The sequence below is a fragment of the Neospora caninum genome, chromosome Ib (genome assembly GCF_000208865.1).
Source record: "Neospora caninum Liverpool complete genome, chromosome Ib".
Lineage (NCBI taxonomy): Eukaryota > Apicomplexa > Conoidasida > Eucoccidiorida > Sarcocystidae > Neospora > Neospora caninum.
Window position 1 is genome coordinate 886790 of NC_018386.1, and position 13571 is coordinate 900360.

The window sequence follows — 13571 nt, forward strand, 5'->3', positions numbered from 1 at the left end:
CCTCTCGGGGTTGCTTTTCTGGCCGCCGGCCCATCCGTCGATTTATGTCCTTTTTTCTCAAGTACTCGTTCTCCGTCCCGTCCCTGTTTCCCACCCGATCTTATTTGCTCCGGTCTGCCGCTACTCTCCCTGTTTCTCTCTCCCTTTGTTTCCTCGATTGCCTCCTCGTCTCCGTCTGTGGAAGTCCTCTGCCTCCTCTTCATGTCCTCATCGGGCGGCGCCGCGTCTTCGTCAATCTCTGAATTTCGTTCGTTTCGTTTTCCTGTTGCTGTCTCCTTTAGAAGCTAGGGCATTTGTGTCACTGGCAAGCGACTTCGGCATTTTCCTCGCTCGGAAAGTGGGGCGGTTTGTCGGTCAAACGGAGAGAACCATGAAAACTCTGTAGGCATTTCCATAGCAAGGTGTTGACTATGGCTGCGGCGCCCAAGAAAATCTCTTTTTCTTTCGGAAGAAAAGCTCCGGTCTCTTCTTCGTCTTCATCGTCTTCGTCGTCTTCCTCGACTCGGTCATCGTTCTCCTTCTCTCTCTCCGCTTCCCAGCGCGGGGGCTTCGAGCCTGCTCCGGGGGCAAACGCCTTCCAGGGAAGAAGCGCCTTTTTCAAGGAACAAGAAGAAGAACAGACAGCGGTTCAACAGGTCCTCTCGATCAGCAAGGACGGCGAATGGGAGACGGAAGGAGGCCAAGCGGAGGCCCCTCCTCTGGTGATCCCTTGCCTCAACCGCCTCGATAAGCCACCCCCATCTGCGTCTGTTTCTTCTGGCGGCAATGGCTCGGAGCCACAAACCAGTGCAGCAAATATCGGCGGCGCAGGAGAAAAGGAGGAGAAGAAAGAGCCGAACTACCTGTCGCTGGGTAAACACGAGTCTCGCATAAAATCCGAATCTGCAGCGGACGGGGGGATCGATCCTTCTGGTCCTTCAGACGCGCCCCGTTCGCTGTCTCCGAAACCCGAATATGGACTACGTCCTCCGAAGCATCCGCCGGCTGTTAAAACGGAGCCCGGCGAATCCCCCGCTCCCGCTTCTTCCTCCCCGTCGTTAGACGACTTGGCCGCTCAGGCGTTGATCGCTGAGGCCAAGGGCGAGCTCGGGTCAGGCCCCGTAGGCACTGCGGCGCCCATCCTGCCCATTTTGTGTCGGAATGAAAAGCTTGCGGAGCTCCGAAGACGACACAAGGAACGCCTTCAACAGGCGAAGCAACGCACAGTCTCCCGCTCGGCTTCCGGCATCCGCGGCAGAGGTTTTGTGGCGTTCGACCCGTCCTCTGGGGCTTCGGCTCCTCGCCTCCCGTGGGAGGCAGATAACGGCGTGAAGGACGAGAGGGAAGACCCTGAGAGAGAACGAGGACAGGCTTCCAGCGAGAAAGAGCTCCTGCAAGAGGAACTCAATCTCCTTCCGGACGCGCCTTCGGCCACCAGCGCCGAGTACAGTCGGATCCCCGTCAGCGAGTTCGGGCTCGCCATGCTCCGCGGGATGGGGTACGAGGCGGAGAAGGACGGAGAGAAGGACGAGAAAAAGAGGGGAGCGGCTCCAAAGAGAAAACGGACATACAACCGCGCCGGTCTAGGGAGCGAGGAAGAAGTGGAGCGCCTCTGGGAAGAAAGAGAACAAAAACTCAGGGAGGAGGCAGCAAGGGACAAAAAACGGAAAATGGACGAAATGCTCAGGCGAAGAAGAGAAGGATAGAAGGCGCGCATGAGGGGAAGGGCAGACGAAGATGTTGGCGACTTTCGCCTTCCACATTTTTCATTTGCGCTTCCCGCCGTGCTGCCTCTCGTTTCCCTCTCTTCTGTGGAGCGGCTGCCAGTGTGTCTTCTCTCTTTTTGCGGTCTTATTCGCTACAGACTTCACTCCGCGCCAGGGCCCTCGCGCCGTTCCCGTTTCGTGCCTGTCTCCATCTGCGCTCTTGCCTTTCCTCCTGTCCAGCGTACATGCCAAGCGAGATGCGAACGCAGATCTCTGGTCCTTCGTTTTGGCACCGTTTCCCTTTTTAACTTGCCTTCCGTCGTTCCTGTAACACGTGCTCAAAGCTGTCTCAAGGAGTCCTTTTCCTGTCTGAACCTAGAATGTCGTTTTCTCTGGCGGCACTCTGCGTGGCTTCTGCCGGGAGAGCTGAGGTCGGGTCCGTTTCGGGTTTCCCACGGAGAGAAGTGGAAGAGCTGGTGGACTCTAGTGTGGAGCAAGGAAGCAGCGGCGAGGTGAGGAAAACCTCTCCACCAGACTGGCGCGGTGTCTTTTTCAATGCTGAGTGGTCAGGGAAAGAATGGGACGTGTTATCGATTGACGGCTTTCAGGCGTCAAGACTCTTAAATGCCTTTCCATTTTCTCGTGTAATCGACGCGAGAGTGCTGATTCAACGTATACGAGAGGCAGGTGAAAAAACATGTACCTTTTTAATCTTTTTTCGCACAGAAAGGTCGAATGACACCATTCGCAGAAAGAGGGGTACACGGCATACGCAGCTACACCCGAAAGTTGAGTTCGTCTTTTTTTCCGAACTCTTTCAAAGCTGCCTGTATAAGACACTCCCCAGTCTTTCCGAGAGTCACACACATTCCACTGAGAAAATCTTGTCCCTATTTCCTCAAAAGCTTTTCCTTCCAAGTCCACGTGTAAGTAGCACATCCCGCGGACAGAGCCTTTTCGCCAAAGACTTCTCTTCTTGCGTACGCACGAAGTCTCCCGTTTGTCTTCTCTTCGCGACCGCGCGACATTCTCGGGCAGTCGCCTGTCTGGTTGATTCTCGCAAAAACATAAAGGAGTCTTAGGGAAGCACGAGAGAAACCACCCTCGAAAGCGACAAGTGTGCCGCAACACCGCCCTGGGCAGCTCTGAGACACCCCACCTCTTTATTGGACCCGACACGCGCTTACAGGGAAAAGAAAACAGAGGTTCACGCGTGCAAAGTGGAACTGGCGAACCTCGCGTCAAACAGAAAAGACCTAGCACCCTGTGTCGCATTCGTGCACACAGATGGAAGCAACTCGTGTGGCTGTTGGCTTCTAGTCAGGGCACCCTTTTTGAATACGCGGACTGTTCGAATCACAGCGGCGTCACGGATCTATAAAGCTGTAAACTGCAGCTTTCTGCACTTCAGACATTCGCTATCAGGTCAGACGCCAGACTCCCCGCGCAAGCGGGTCTGTGTGGAGATCTCGCCCGGCGAAAGAAAGTGGAGAACTCGCACCACTCATGCAGGAGGGGGTGTGCAGTCAAGAGGGGTTTCCAGAGGAAAACCTCCAGGGTGGCTTTCGGCGAGAAGCCGTTTCGAAGTTTTCGCGCGAACGACAGGAGAGGGTTCCCCTCGCCTAAGAATCGAAAACACGCCTAGAGTCAGCACTCGTTATTCGGTGATACACCGCCGGTGCGGCGCGTCCAAAACGCTCGAAACTGCCGTTCGATCCACGTGAAGAGGTTTTCTCTCGTGTGTGCAACGTCCGACTATGGCGTGGCCAAGATAATCTCATGAATTGCACGTCTTCTGTTCGAAAAGGTCGCCAGGCGCAACCAAGCGATCAAAAACACGAAACCCGACAGTCGACACGGACGCTGGAGCTACTTGGAACCGCGCCGAAGAAGGTGAAGAGAAGAGCCACACGCGCAAAAGAGGTACAATCACAAAATGTAAAACAGATGCTGAATCTCAGGTCCGTATTTCTGAAAGACACTCTGGGCACGCGTATCATTTATGCAAATTCTGTCTTCGTCTCCCGCCAGCGCCACGTGGGAGCGAAAGTCCGCGCTGTGGTCAGGAGGTTGAAGTTTCCGCTGTATGCGATGCTTGCTTTCAACAAAAGAGCCGTTGTGCACCACCCGGGCGTCTTCGTTCCCATCCACTGTTTCTCCCACGCTTCTAGTCCTCATACATCAGAGTCATTTGCTCGTGTACCACGTAGGCATCCAAGTCAATTGCAGTGCAGTTGTTGATCGCGTAGAGAAGCCGTTGGCGGAAGATCACCTTTGATGTGTACCGGGGCAAAAGAAGCCTGAATCCGCACGTTGCTGCTGTCGGGAGGCGGTTGTCGTCGATCGGGGGCACGCGTTGCTGCGAAGAAACGCGAGACACGAGACAGACCACACTCTTTTAATCCTCGGTGTTCTGAAAAGTGCGTACGAAAAAAGTGCAGCGACGAAACGAGAAACGAAATGCGTTTATAAAAGAAAGATCAAGTAAGAAGCAGAGGATACACGCGGTCGGCATTTAGGTACTTCGTAGGACGGGACGTGAGCCCCTCGGAACACCCCCCACCCTTCTCTCTTCGGCTTTGTCGCCGGCTGCCTCTTTGGTCTACCAGGACAGCCCCACGCTAGAGATGGCATGGCGCATGACCATTAATCTGCCTCAAGGTCTACGCACGCAGTCTGCAGAAACGCAGCACATTCCGTCTCCCGCCCCGAAAACACGCGAGGTTCCTGACCCCTGCACGGGCTGTATGGACACCCGGAAGGAGTAGGGGGACACCCTTGACACTGGCGACTTACCCCTTCAGGAATTTCGTAGTCGACGGCCATTCGCCAGTCGCTTCCGCTAGAGGGGAGGCGAGAGCGCCCGGAAACGAAGCGGAGGAAGCGCTGGAGCTGATCGTTGGTGAAGGTTTCCAACACCTCAAAGAGGGTGGCCTTCAATTCCTCAGAGCCGCATGTCGTGTGGCTTCGCAGCAGGTCCAGGTCGACCTCGCGGTCTCCACACACCCGGTACTCCAGTCGCCTAAAACGCCGAGACAGAAACAACGCAAAGAGCCCGCTTGAAGGAGCCAAAGAACCAAGGCTGGACCCTCGATGTGGGAAGAGGGACGCCACCGCCGACAGGAGAGGGAGTGAGAGAACAGGACTCAGCGGAGACGCATCCCGAGCGACGCGTGAGCAAGGCAACACAGGGAGGGAAGCGACGGCGCGAATCGAAGACAACTGCAGAGAAAGAGGAAATGAAAGCGAGTAAGAGGGTGGGCGGCGAGCAAAGGGGAATAGCGCAGAAAAGCGACGGCTGCACACGCCGCTATCTTTTCCCGCCGCTCTCTGATGTCTGATTTCCTCTTGGTCCCTCCTTACCTCCAGTCAAAGAGCATGCGCATCCGCCCAAGAGGGAGAACCGCCCCGATGCCTCTGAGGAGGGCTTCGAGGCTTCCTTGGCCCTCCAAGAGCCGACACCGCTCCGAGAGGCGAATGAACAGCTCGAGATTCTTTGGAGTCACAACGATCTCACTGCCACCCTGGACGAGCTCAAACGGCTGTCCCGAAGAGCCCTCAGTCATGAAAGTCAGATCCGAAATCGACGACTTCATGGCTTCGTCCCACAGAGACGGCGGCACGGCTGCCAGGCGTCGAAGCGAGCGCAGCATCTCCACTGCCACGCAGTCGGAATCTGCTAAGTCCTGAAGACAGACGCACGACACACAGAGTAAGGGGGTGAAGAAGACACAGAACGATTCCCGTGTGAAGGACCGGAAGGCCGCGGGAGAGAAAACGCCGCTAGGCTGGAGGGCCCCTGTCAGGAAAGTGGAACTCGATATACCGCCCTGAACAAAAAACGGTGGTCCGGAAGCAAATCGCCTCCGAGGGTCTTCTGCTCTCTCCGCGTTTTCCCGAAGTCGGAGTTGCGCGTGCTCACCTGAATTTGGAGCGGCTGCCCCACAAGTTTCTTCCAAATCAGCGGGTTCAAAGAGGCATTGAAGGCCGCGCCGATGCAGGAGCACATGGCGAGAAGGCGCCCGAGAGCCTCATACATGGCTAGCTCCGCTCGTCGCTCGGTGTCCTTGTCCAAGCACCCTTGTCCCTGTCTGTCCTCGCCGTCTCTCCGCCCCCCAGAGGGGCCAGGGCCACCACCTCCCCCGCTCCCGGGGTCGTTTCCGGGTCCACCATCGTTGCCTGGGAATCCGCGGCTTCTCCCGTCTTCCTGAGACGGAAGGAAGAACATCCCTCCCTCGCGCGACACACCGCCTCGCTGAGCAGGCGCGGGACTGGTCGGCCTGCGGTTTTCGTCCCGAGTCCTGTCGAAAGCTCTGTCTCTCCCACTGTCCCCGTTTCGCCCGTCGCCCCTTTGCATGCCGTGCGGTCCTGCCCCAGCCGCGCCGCTGGGTCTTCCGCCTCCGTGCCGCTCGAAGGAATACGCAGGCAAAGAGCTACTGGCGTTATTTCCGCTGCTGACGAGAGGCGGCGGCGTCAAGCTCCGACCGTGGCCGATCGTGGGATCCCGGCCGCGCCCCGCCGCGGGGTTCTGCAGAGGCCCTGGCCGAGGGCCCCCGGCCGCAGGGTTGGTCGCTGCCGGCGCAGGCCCAGAGAACCTCCCCCGACGTCGCTCGTCGAGCTCCGGCTCACTGGGGACAAAGATGTACGGGACTGCTTCGTGCTCCGCTCTTCGCCGTTCAGGCAACGCGTCTGCCAGGGTCTGCACGCCGCCAGGTCCAGAGACCGCAGGAGCGAGGCCGCCTTCGGCTGCGATCGCCTGTCCTGCCTGGGGCCGGGAAGACGCCTGCGGCGAAGACCCGTGGAGGCGGCGGCCAGACAGCGGCGAAAGGGCGTTCGCGCTGTCCACGCTGTCTCCGACCTGTGAGGCAGTGCGCGCCAGAGGATGTCCGAGAGCAGGAAGCGGCGAGGGCAGCTGAAACATCGGCCGGTCTTCTCGCCGAAGCCGGAAATGGCCTATGCCGCCTCCGGTTTCTTGGCGGAAGTCGAAGGACCCAGACGCGCTGGGGGCGCCTGCCGACCGGGGCTCCGACGCCGGCGGGGCGTGCGGTCTCTCCGTGCCCCGTCCTCCATTGCCTTGCGACCGGTGAGAAGACGCACGCGGGGGATTCGAGGCCAGCGGAGCTGTGCCTACCGGCGTTAGAGGCGCCAAATTGGGATGCGTCGGCTGACCGGCGAGACTGTGAGAAGGCGAAGATGCAAGGGCCCGCTGTGGACTCTGCAGCGTCTGCGAATCGGGGAGAAACGAAACCGCCGGAAGGCGCCCGTTCGGGCCGGAGTCGCGGCGTGTGCGCCTATCTCGGCAAGGCGCCCCCACAGGAGAGATCTCGAGAGGGTCGAAGCAGGACAGAGGGCGACAGGCGCCTCTTCTTCGCCGCTGAGAAGTCTGGAGAGAGATGTTATCCAAGGAAAAGAACGAGCGGAAGAAGGACGAGGAGGCAGTTGCACCACCCCGCATCAAGGCGTCGCCAGAAAGCAATCGGACAGCGCTTGCCGCCGCCGGGTGCTCCCCTTCGGATCGAGACGCCACGACCGCGAGGAGCGGGGAGAGCGCCTCGGTGAGAGGACAGGCGTCGAGAGAGGCGGGGTGCGCAGACTCGCCGGTGTCATCGCGCCGTAAATCGAGAGTGGCGAGAGTAGCCGAGGCGGCTGAGTCTTGAGGCTCGACTCTTGCTGCATCCCGGCTGACGCCCTCTGGATCAGGCAGCCCGGTTTCCTCGTCTCCGTCATCGCTCGACCCTTCAGACAGACTTCCACCACTCGACACAGAAGGACAGTCGGAGCTGGATCCCTCATCTTCTGTGTCCCCGTTTGCAGGCTCACGGGGCGCCTCGTCAGTGTGTCGCTCTTCGCTAACCTGGTCCTCCCTTCTGAATCCGCTTCGCCTCTCTCTGCCTGGTGGTACCTCGTCGGAATCCACGTCCTCTCTCGCTCCGTCGCCGACACCCTCCTCTTCTCCCGCATTCACACTTCTGGTCTCGCCCTGCAGAGCCTCAATCTCTCCACGGAAGTACAGCTGAGGCTCGGGACTGTTCGGCAGGTCGTCCGGCCGGAGCAGGACCGTGTCTTGGTGGGGTCCAATCGCATGCGCGGCATTCGGACAGGGGAGACACGGCGAGAAATTCGGAAGATTTCCGTCGGGGGCATCAGCGAGACTGCCCATGATCTCTCGGCCGACACACGACAAGAATTCCTGGAAGGGCCCTCCAAAGTCGGTTGCGCCTTCCCCCTTGAACACGACCATGAACGGCCGATCTCCAGGTCGCCCTCGGAGTTTATTCGGGTTCACATGGGAGGCGAGCAGCTGCACGGTGGCTTGGTATAACATGCTGTGGAGGATATGCTTTGCGGTCGCGGCAAGTCCGCGATCGAGCCGAAGGGCCGGAATGTCATGAGACGGGACGCCTACCCGCTCTAACGCTCGCCCCCACAGAGCGGAGATCGTCTCCGACGTCAAAACAGGTCTCATGAAGAGGTAGACGGACAATTGCACTGGAAGGTCCCCCGGTCCTGCTTGAACTACCATTTTCGTGTGCGCATAAAACGAAGCAGCGGCTCGCGCAGTTGGGGAAAACGCTCTGCCTCCTTCCTCGCTTCTTCTGGAGTGCATGCGTCTTCCACATCCGCGGCCCGGTCTTCGCTTCCCGTCTCGAGTTTTGTCCCCGCCGCCAGAGACAGCGTCGAATGTGCCTTCTCTCCGGCCGTTTCTTCTTCCGGAATCCCCGGAGTCTGCATCGCGTGGCCAGGGCAGCAAGCGTCTGGCCGCTCCGTGGAGAAACACGAAAGGATCGCCTGTCAGAAGACCGTGAAAGTCTTGTTCGAGACTAGGGGAGTTGAACACCGAGGCCACGAGAGGAACCGCTCGCAGCGCGGCTGCGTTGAGGCGTACCAGAAGACGCAGACGGAGGACCAGCAGGTGAGTGAAGAGGCGATAGAGGAATGCGGGAGAGTGCGGAAGAGCTGGGGAACGATGAACTGCTGTCTCCATCATTTTCCACACAGCTCGTCTGAGGGAGGTTGCGCGTTCCAGAGCCTCCTCCGGACCTAAAGCCTGGATTTTCCACAAGATCTTCTTCTTCGGCAGGCCCTTTTCAAGGCGCTGCAGCAACTCCTCGCGGTCCTCCTCGATCGTCCACAGCCCGTCTGCGACGCGTTTGAAGAAGTCAAGCATCTCTGGTTCTGTCTTTGGGATGCCCGCGAACGCTTCGGCTTCTTCGCAGCCGCCCTGGTCCTCTCCTGCACTGCGCCCTGCAGCCAGATCGGGCGCGAGGAGGTCCAGTGTCTCCCGTAGAGAGACATCTAAACTGAGGGGCCAGGCCATCATGAGTTGTCGAAGAACGGAATCTTCTGCTCCGACCCGCACATGCACGTCGAGAATCACCGTTTGCGGCGCGTCCCCCGTCCCGTGCGTTTCTTCGCGTAGCTGAGACCTCTGGAGCGACGCGACCGCCGACGACGCAGACCACGACCGCCAAGGCCCTCCACAGGACTGCGGACGCTTCAAGGCCTGTCTCGGGCAATCCTGCCACACGCCAGTTCCCCCGGACTCGAGAGACCCAAGCGGATCGGGAACCCGCGAGGTCCCACGCCCATGTTCGTTGTGTCGCCGAGAGGAGGCCGAGACTGCTCCCGCGCACAAAGAGCCCCAGAGCGCATTGTGAGAGGCGCCAGGCGACGGCGACCGGCTCGACGTGTTCTCCGACCCGACGCCCTCGAGGCAGTTCACCCCGAGAAGGGAAGAGATCTCTGCACCACCCACGCACGGCGTCCACGAGAGGCCCCCTGGGCCGCCGCTCGAGCGCGTCACCGACAGCTGCGAGGCCAGGCGCCTCCGCCAACTCACGCGGCGCGACCGACTATAAGGCGGGCGCGGAACGCGGACGTCCGGTTGGTGGCGGAAAGATCCTGGGAGCGGGTGAGAGACAGGGACCGGTGGCAAGGACTCACTCGACGCGGAGGCTGAGCCAGCCTCTCCGAGGACGTCGACGATGTTCTCCAGGCCCAGCACGACCCACGCCAAATCCTGGAGAGTCCGCGACGCATCCAGAGACACTTCCAGGCTTCTCAAATTGCTTGTCAACGGCTCCTGAAGGCGACTCCGAGGCAAAGACGTGGCAGGCAGACCGCCACCGCCTCCGCCCTCGGCAGGCAGTTGAACGCTGGCAGTCGGCGCCGGCGACAAGCGGAATGGGGACTCCCGCAAAAAGTGCGGGTCGCCAACTAGCACACGCAGGAGATTCACAATCCTCTGGGCACAGCTCCGCAGGGCTTCGCAGTCTGCCGCCGACCCGATCATCTCGATGATTGCATCCGTAGCCTGAATTGCCTGGTCCAGCCTTTCCTCGAACCCCTGGTGCGACTCTTCTCCAGCCTGAGACGGGTCGCCGCCCGGAGTGCACCCAGACGCGCCCTGCGCCACGGATCCGTGAGGTAGCGAGGCGTACGTTGGGGACGAGAGAGCCTGCTGATCGACTCCTTCGCCCCGAGCAGGAGCTGTGCCGCGAGATCCGCTTCGGTTCTGGTGACCCAGGCCAGGAGTAGAATGGCCGCACGAAGATGAAGACCCTCCTGAGACTGTGGGGTCGGTCTCGCTTCGTTTCCACTCTTGAAATTCTTGAAGAAGGAAACCAGCGACTTCTCGAAGAAGTCCTCGTACCACTCCGCAGCTGACAAGGCCTTCCGGCGGCGAGTAGCTGAGACCCCGGGACGAGAGAGACGGATCTGCCCCGGCCGACTGGAAAGACAGGATCGGAGCAGAAGAACGACTCACAAACGACCTTGGGTCACCTTCCTCATCCCCTTTCGCGTGGACTTGCTCCTCTGCCTGGCCTGCTGCGTGTGCGTCTCTTCCTCCCTCTTCGTCTCTCCCTCGCGTCTCCGCAGCAGGGGTGAGGTTCAGGGCCTCAGCACTTGGGGATCTCGCCACGTCGAGCAGATGGCCCACGATGTCTGCAGCAGACGACCCCTCCCTGGCCTTGGCGTGCCCGCCCCAGACCTCCCCGTCAATCTCCAACTTCTCGAGGATGGCCGCTGGTCCTAAGACGGCTGACTCGGATGGCCACGCCGAAGAAAGGCGGCAACTTTCTTCTTCCGAAGAGAAAAGCTCGCCTGACTCTTCTCGCGACCTCCCTGTGTCGTGACCCGAGTGCGAGGAACACCTGCTGCGCGAAGAAAAGGACAAGCTCAGAGAAGCCCTTCGAGACGACGTGAGATCAGCTTCTGCGTCTCCCGCGCCATCTCGAGGCTCGACCGGGGAAGCCGCTGGCAGCGGAAGAGCGACGACGGGGAGGCAGTTGGCCAGAAGACCAAACCAGCGGCCCGACGCAGGAGCGCACGGCGAGGTGAACGCTTCTTGGCTGTCAAATGCGAAGTCTTGCGTGATTTCCAAGCAGGAAGAGACCCGAGAACCCACGTAACTCCGACCCTCTGCGGCCCCGCTCGTGGGCCCCGCCGCTCCCGCAGGGACGGGCATCGGCCTCTTCAGCTCAGCTCTCCTTCCGCTGCCTCCCCCGCCATGGTACAGGGCCGTCCACGTGGCTAGGAAACGCCTTAGCTGGTCACTCGCGTTTCCGCTCGCTTCGGCTTCCTCGGAGTCGAAGGCAGAACCCCACACGTCCTCCGCTCCTCTGGCGCGCAATCCCTGCGCTGCTTCTTCTTTTCCGTCGGCCCTTCCCTGTCTCCGCGCCGCAGCCTTCTCGCCGTCGCTGCTGCCTCGGGTGGCCTGAAGAAGGTCAAGAGGCCTTAAGCCATCGTCGTTCTTGCCCTCGGGATCCGCCCCTAGATGCAGAAGCAGGCGCGCCATGTCGACGCAGTTGTACCAGTCCTCCGTAGACGCACACAACGTTCCCTGCTTTTTCTTCTCCCTCCTACTCTCAGCACTTGGACTTGCGGCTGTCGACATTCCACCTTCGCTCTGTCTGTAGTCCTGAGACCCGCCTGCAGAGAGCGGCGACCCTCCAGACCCGCCTCGACCGCCGAGGGCTCCTGGACCGCGTCCAGCTCCACTGTCGTCGCCGTCTGCGTCTGAGGCAGACAGCCGCGGGATGGGCTGCGCCAGCGCCTGTCTCCCTCCAGCGGGCACCCCGCCGGGAGCGTCCGGGAACCCAAGCGTTCCAGAGAGACTGGAAGCGGCGTTGGCCTCGGCTCGGGCAGCGGGCGGCGTCGCGGCTTGTGCAGGGTTTGCAGCGTTGCCTCCGGAACCGCGTGCGGCGTCACGCTGTGGGGTTGGGGACAGCTGGTCGTCGAGAGCGAGCGCTTGGAGACACACGCGGTGCAATGGTGTGTTGCCTCGAGCATCCCGCCTGTTCACGTTCGCGCCGTACACACACACAAATCGCGAAACCAGGACTGCCTGCCCTGTCTCTGCAGCGGCCATGAGCGGCGTCTCGCCGTCGGCAGGAAGGGGCCCAGCGGCGGCGCCAGGTGTCCCGAGCATGGACGCACGCAAAGCGGAGACAGGCGTCGTCCCGTCGGGCGAGCACCCGCCCTCCTCGACCAGCAGACGCACGCATTCTTCATTCTTCGAGACGACGGCGAGCCACAGGGGACTCTCGTCCAACGCTTCCTCGGGGCCAGGAAAGGACGGAGGCGTCGGCGAGGGGAACGGATCGCGGTGGCGCTTAGACGCGCCGGAGAAAGACGAAGAAAGCAGCGGCGGCAGCCGGCTGCCCGGAGGCAAGGTGCCGAGGAAAGATGCCTCGATAGCACTCATACTCGCCGAACAGGGACTCGCCAGGAGATCCGCTTCCTCGAGGAGCCCCGGATGCAACGCAATGAAGTGGGCGACCAACTGAGGCAGGCCCTCTTTCAAGCCCCGATACAGCAGCGTCACGCCGGTTCCCTCTTTTTCGTACTGGTCCAAGGGTGACTTGTAGAGAACGCATGCCTTGTCCTTGGGTGTGCAGGACACGGGCGACGCAGGGCTCTCGAGAGCGCTGTCCTGAAGTCCCACGGAAGCGACAAGGGAAGAGCCGTGATGAGCCCCTCCGGCGCCAGCAGTTCCGCCTGTCTCGCGCGCTGTCCCCAGTCCCGAAGGCGCGGCGTCCCGTCGGCCAGACCCAGGGTTGGTTCGGTTCCCGGCTCGAGGCGAAGAGGTCCGTTTGCGGTTTTTCCGTGGCGAGTCGCCTCGGGCGAACTTCGGGCCGGACACGGCAAAGAAGTAGTCCAAAGAGTGCCGGACTCTTCGGCGCTCCGCCAGTCGGTAGAAACTATCGAAATGGAACCCAAACTGGTAGCTGCCATTCCGGAAAAAGAGCAGGGCCGGAATCGCGGGAACAAACTCAACGGCGACGTGGTCTCCGTCCTCGAAGCCCGGACACGGGACTTGCGCCTCGCGCCACGCAGGCAGCGGGGCAGTCCCTTCTCTCCCTCCGCCTTTCTGCAACCCTGTCGTGGCCAGGGACGGGGCGGAAGGGTCAGCGGCTTCTTGCTCACTCCCGCTGCGCCGTCCCAAGGCCTTCTCTCGCCGCTTGTAGAAGAGACGGAGTTCGGGGACTGTGGGGACATCCCACGGACAAATCAGCCGGCCATCGCTGACCCAAAGCCACCGGCAGCAGCCCCACACGACTCCCACGGCGAGAGGACCTGACGGCGTCGTTTCCGGGTGTGGCGAATGTTCGCTGGGAAGCTGTGCTGGATGCTCGCCGACTTCACCTCTCGAGCCTCGTGCGAGTTTCTCGAGGCTGGAAGCGAGGCGGCATCCGAACGAGAAAGGCAGTGCCGGGTGGACCGCCTCACCTAGCCACGGAGCGCCAACGATTCTCCGGCCCGAGGGGACGACGACACCGGGGACGAGGGCCTTGGGAAACGGAGGGAGAGAGGCCCTCGCTTCGCGCCTCGGTGCACGAGATCTGAGGGGGCTAGGCTGCGCGGAACTTTGAGAGTTTGACA

At 60.9% G+C, this 13571-nt stretch overlaps 2 protein-coding genes across 2 annotated transcripts in view; one reads left to right on the forward strand and one right to left on the reverse strand.

Moving 5' to 3' along the window:
• Positions 1-410: 410 nt before the first annotated feature.
• NCLIV_003400 (conserved hypothetical protein) lies at positions 411-1685 on the forward strand (the record flags this gene model as incomplete). Its single annotated transcript, XM_003879841.1, has 1 exon — positions 411-1685. One exon carries the CDS (start codon positions 411-413, stop codon positions 1683-1685), a length of 1275 nt encoding a protein of 424 aa, XP_003879890.1.
• A 2167-nt stretch (positions 1686-3852) lies between these two features.
• The window catches only part of NCLIV_003410 (putative HECT-domain (ubiquitin-transferase) containing protein), a gene marked incomplete at both ends in the record, with an annotated part of 39333 nt that continues 29614 nt past the window's right edge, over positions 3853-13571 (reverse strand). The window contains 4 exons of the mRNA XM_003879842.1: positions 3853-4044; positions 4482-4707; positions 5049-5371; positions 5608-13479. Coding sequence (XP_003879891.1) covers positions 3853-4044; positions 4482-4707; positions 5049-5371; positions 5608-13479 — 8613 coding nt within the window. The remainder of the gene's footprint in view (positions 4045-4481; positions 4708-5048; positions 5372-5607; positions 13480-13571) is intronic.